Source organism: Otolemur garnettii, unplaced genomic scaffold, assembly GCF_000181295.1.
Source record: "Otolemur garnettii isolate 467f Iridium unplaced genomic scaffold, OtoGar3 scaffold00014, whole genome shotgun sequence".
NCBI classification, from domain to species: Eukaryota; Metazoa; Chordata; class Mammalia; order Primates; family Galagidae; genus Otolemur; species Otolemur garnettii.
This window is the reverse complement of record NW_003852409.1, coordinates 28,055,989-28,061,312: the sequence shown is the minus strand read 5'-3', so window position 1 is coordinate 28,061,312 and position 5,324 is coordinate 28,055,989. Positions and strand designations below refer to the sequence as shown.

At 44.8% G+C, this 5,324-nt stretch overlaps 1 protein-coding gene across 3 annotated transcripts in view; it reads right to left on the bottom strand.

Moving 5' to 3' along the window:
• Positions 1-5,324, bottom strand: part of RABEPK (Rab9 effector protein with kelch motifs) — a 31,770-nt gene that overhangs the window by 16,587 nt on the left and 9,859 nt on the right. For all 3 annotated transcript variants that reach the window (XM_003785303.2, XM_023510522.1, XM_023510521.1), the window contains exon 4: positions 2,923-3,075. In XM_003785303.2, coding sequence (XP_003785351.1) covers positions 2,923-3,075 — 153 coding nt within the window. The remainder of the gene's footprint in view (positions 1-2,922; positions 3,076-5,324) is intronic.

Here is a 5,324-nt window from a genome sequence, read left to right as displayed (position 1 = left end):
TTGAGCCCAGGAGTTGGAGGTTGCTGTGAGCATGATGCCATGGCACTCTACCCAGGGGGATAGCTTGAGGCTCCGTCTCAAAACAAACAAACAAAAAAAAAAAAAAAAAGAAAATGTTTCCAGATGTGGCCAAATGTCCCCTGGGGAATATGATCACTCTCACTGGATAACCACTGATGTAACTGACTGGCGCTGTAGCCTAGCTCAATCACTGATGCCCTATGACTTCTGGAAAGTCACTTCCCTCAGGAGAAACCTGAACTGCCTATTTGGTGTAACTGTTCTCTAAAGTCCCTTCCAGCTTTAACATTTAAATAGTTGATAATTGTACATGAAATGTACATGAACCAAATATAATTTTGTTACTTTCAGATTCTGGGTTTTTTTTTTTTTCAGATTACTATGAAGGTGTAAATGATTACAGTGTTTCCATATGTTAGGTAAAGTCCCTGTTGTAGTTGTGCCTCTCACCCAGGAGGTGTGCCATATACCCTTACATCCTGCCTATTAGGTAAGAGCACACCAATCCTCCTCCCTTCTCCCTCTATCTCCAACTTGAATTAAATTGAGTTTTTCTCTTATATGGGTGCATATTAGTTCATCTACTGGCTTTACTTTAGTATTGAGTACATTGGATACTTCCTTTTTCATTCTTGTGATACTTTTTTATTTTTATTTTTTTTTTGAGATAGAGTCTCACTATGTCACCCTCGATAGAGTGCTATGGTGTCACAGCTCACAGCAACCTCAAACTCTTGGGCTCAAGCGATTCTCTTGCCTTAGCCTCCCAAGTAGCTGGGACTACAGGAGCCCACCATAACGCCCAGCTATTTTTTGTTGCAGCAGTCATTGTTGGTTAGCTGGCCTGGGCTGAGTTCGAACCCACTACCTTTTGTGTATGTGGCTGGCACCTCCACTGTGCTATGGGAGCCAAGGCATCTTGTGATAGTTTTTTTTTTTTTTTTTTTGTAGAGACAGAGTTTTACTTTATGGCCCTCGGTAGAGTGCCGTGGCATCACACAGATCACAGCAACCTCCAACTCCTGGGCTCAGGCGATTCTCTTGCCTCAGCCTCCCAAGTAGCTGGGATTATAGGCGCCTGCCACAATGCCTGGCTATTTTTTGGTTGCAGTTTGGCCGGAGTGAGTTTGAACCTGTCACCCTCAGTATATGGGGCTGGTGCCCTACCCACTGAGCCACAGGTGCCACGTGATAGTTTAATAAAGAGAATGTTCTCCACTTCTATCTGGGTTAATACAAAAGATGTAAAGTTTCCATCTTTTTATGGCTGAATAGTATTCCATGGTATACATATACCACAGTTTATTAATCCATTCACAGGTTGATGGGTACTTCTTGGCAATTGTAAATTGAGCTGTGATAAATCTAGTTAAAATGTCCTTATGATAAAGTGATATTTTTTCTTCTGGGTAGAAGCCAGTAATGGGATTGCGGAATCTAATGGAAGGTCTATTTTGAGTTGAGACAGAGTCTCACTATGTCACCCTTGATAGAGTGCCATGGCATCACAGCTTACAGCAACCTCAAACTCTTGGGCTCAAGCAATTCTCTCTCTCTCTTTTTTAAGAGACAGAGTCTCACTTTATTGCTCTCTGTAGAGTGCCATGGTGTCACACAGCTCACAGCAACCTCCAACTCCTGGGCTTAGGCAATTCTCCTGCCTCAGCATCCCAAGTAGCTGGGACTACAGGTGCCACCACAATGCCCAGCTATTTTTTGGTTGCAGTTTGGCCAGGGTTGGGTTTGAATCCACCACCTCTGGTATATGGGGCCAGCGACCCACCAGCTAAGCCACAGGTGCCACCCTCAAGCAATTCTCTTGCCTCAGCCTCCCAAGTAGCTGGGATTACAGGCACCTGCCACAACACCCGGCTATTATTTTGTCGCAGTTGTCATTGTTCTTTAGCAGGCCTGGGCCGGGTTTGGACCCACCACCCTTGGTACATGTGGCCGGCACCATTAACCACTGTGCTACAGGCGCTGAGCCTATTTTGAGTTCTTTAAAGATCGTCTATACTTCCTTCCAAAGAGGCTGTAATAGTCTGCAGTCCCACCAACAGCATAAAAGTGTTCCTTTCTCTCCACATCTGTGCCAGCATTGGCAGCTTTGAGAAAATTCTGCTAATAGTTTAAATTCTTGGCTCGGTGCCTGTGGCTCAAGCAGCTAAGGCGCCAGCCACATACACCTAAGGTGGCGGGTTCAAATCCCCAGCCCGGGCCCACCAAACAACAAAGATGGCTGCAACCAAAAAATGGCTGGGCGTTGTGGTGGGCGCCTGTAGTACCAGCTACTTGGGAGGCTGAGGCAGGAGACTCGCTTGAGCTCAGGAGTTGGAGGTTGCTGTGAGCCATGATGCCATGCCACTCTACCCAAGGGGATGGCTTGAGGCTCCGTCTCAAAAAAAAAAAAAGTTTAAATTCTTATTTTTTATGAGTTCAGCAAAGTTAAATGGGTTAACTGCTATAATCCAAAAATACTAGAATTATAATTCAACTTATATACGTATGTAGGTTTATATACAGGGTGGCCATAAGGTTCATGTGCAATTTAAACCATGAACTTTATGACCACCTTGTATATTTATGTAAATAAAATAACCTTTGGCTCGGTGCCTGTAGCTCAGTGGCTAGGGTGCTGGCCACATACACCAGGGTTGATGGGTTTGAACCCAGCCCAGGCCTGCCAAACAACTATAACAACAACGACAAAAAAACAGCTGGTTGTGCAGGCACCTGTAATCCCAGCTGCTCAGGAGGCTGAGGCAAGAGAATTGCTTAAGCCCAAGAGTTTGAAGTTGCTCTGAGTTGTGCCGCCACGGCACTCTACTGAGGGGCAACAGTGTGAGACTCTGTCTCAAAAAATAAATAAATAAATAAATAAAATAACCTTTGGCTACTTACCAGGATTCAGCACTTGCAGACAATTTTGATTTCCTGATTGGTTGGCACCTCCAAATACCCAGATTGTGTTGGGTGTGCAGGAGGGAATAAAGCTGGCATGTTCATATCGGGGCAAGAGGCCCTCACAGGTGGCCAAATCCCACTGGTATGTTCCTAGAAAACATTAAATATTTCACCCAGTTCCTATATTTATGCTTCTAACTATTCATACTGTTGATAAAATTGGGGAAGGTTGTGGGGAAAAGAAGGCCAAAAGCATAAATGAACAACCATCAGATCACTTAAGGTGTCAACCTCCAAAAGGTTCTATAGAAGATGCTTTGGGAGCTGCCTACTTATTCCATAGGTAGGAAACTGTCCCCACTCCTCCAAGCACCAGGGTAGATCCTAGACCATACCTTTGTACTACAACACTTTGACTTTTTTTTGTTAGAAACAAAGTCACACTATGTCACCCAGGCTGAATTGCAGTGGCTCTTCTCAGGCACAATCATCATTTACTACAGACTTGATCTCCTGATCTCAATTGATCCTCTTCCTCCTGGGCAGGTGGGACTATCCGCATGCGCTTCTGCACCAGGCTAATTTTTAATTTTTTTTTTTGTAGAGACAGAGTCTTGCTATGTTGCTCAAGCTGGTATAAAAGTCCTGATCTTGGCTTGGTGCCCATGGCTCAAGTGGCTAAGGCTCCAGCCACATATACTGAGCTGGCGGGTTCGAATCCAGCCCGGGCCCACCAAACAACAATGATGGCTGCAACCAAAAAATAGCCAGGCATTGTGCCAGGTGCCTGTAGTCCCAGTTACTTGGGAGGCGGAGACAGGAGACTCACTTGAGCCCAGAAGTTGGAGGTTACTGTGAGCTGTGATGCCACAGCACTCTACCTACAGCATTCTACCCGGAGTTGTTCATTTATGCTTTTGGCCTTCTTTTCCCCATGACTTCAGGCTCTATCTAAAAAAAAAAAAAAAAAGTCCTGATCTCAAGCAATCCTCCCATGTTGGCCTCCCAAAGTGCTGGGATTACAGATATGAGCCTAATGTGCACCTTGACCTTTTAATCTTTTTATTTTTGTGACAGAGTCTTACTTTCTCTCCCTCAGTAGAGTGCTGTGGCATCACAGCTCACAGTAACCTCAAACTCTTAAGCTTAAGTGATCCTCCTGCCTCAGCCTCCCAAGTAGCTGGGACTGTAGGTGCCTGCCACAATGCCAGGCTAGTTTTAGAAATGGGGTCTTGCTGTGACTCAGGCTGATTTTGAACTCCAGAGCTCAAGCAATCTACCCACCTCAGCTTCCCAGAGTGCTAGGATTACAGGTAGGAGCTACCACAACCCACCTGACCTTCTGACCTTTCTTGCCTTAAATGCTTGGGTGTGAGGTAGCCCCTTGACCCAAAATGGACTAATCAGATCCTCTGTTTCCACTTTCTCATGAGGTTAGGCTGTAATTCTAGCACTTGGATTCAGTGAAACATTTGTATATATTTGTATTATATAAGTAAATTCCTCTTTCTTTGCTGATTTAAGTGTTTGTGTTACCTGGAACTAAATGATGCCTGGCTAAAACAAGTTCAAGAAATAATAATATCTAACCTTTATTAGTTATTTTAGTTAGTAAACTACTTACACAGGAGCTTCGCAGGCATCATCTTGCCAGGTGGAGCAAGTTATTATCTCTACTTTATAGGATGCCAAGGTGTAGGTTCTAGACCTTAGTATGGTATGAAATTCCTGGTCTCAAGCGATCCTCCTATGTTGGCCTTCCAAACTGCTGTGATTACAGATATGAGCCTAATGTTCACCTTGACCTCCTAACCTTTTTTTTCTTTGGTGTGTGTGTGTGACAGTCTTACTTTCTTGCCCTCAGTAGAGTGCTGTGGTGTCACAGTTCTCAGCAACCTCAAACTCTTAGGCTCAAGTGATCCTCCTGCTTTAGCCTCCAGACTCAGGCTAGGTTCAGTAGCTTCTGGACTCTATAAGGTTTAGATGGTTTGGCCATGGTCACAAAGCTATTAATAGGTTACATAAAGATGTAAATGAACTAGATAGTGAGCTCTATGAAGGCTAGAAAAGATTTTTTTGGCTGGGCGGCGCCTGTGGCTCAGTGCATAGGGCACTGTCCCCATATACTGAGGGTGGCGGGTTCAAACCCAGCCCTGGCCAAATTGCAAACAAAAAATAGCCAGGCATTGTGGTGGGTGCCTATAGTTCCAGCTACTTGGGAGGCTGAGGCAAGAGGACTGCTTAAGCCCAAGAGTTTGAGGTTGCTGTGAGCTGTAATGCCATGTTAGGACATTCTACATAGGACGGCATAGTGAAACTCTGTTTCAAAAAAAAAACCAAATGGGCTTAGCGCCTGTGGCTCAAGTGGCTAAGGCGCCAGCCACGTATACCTGAGCTGG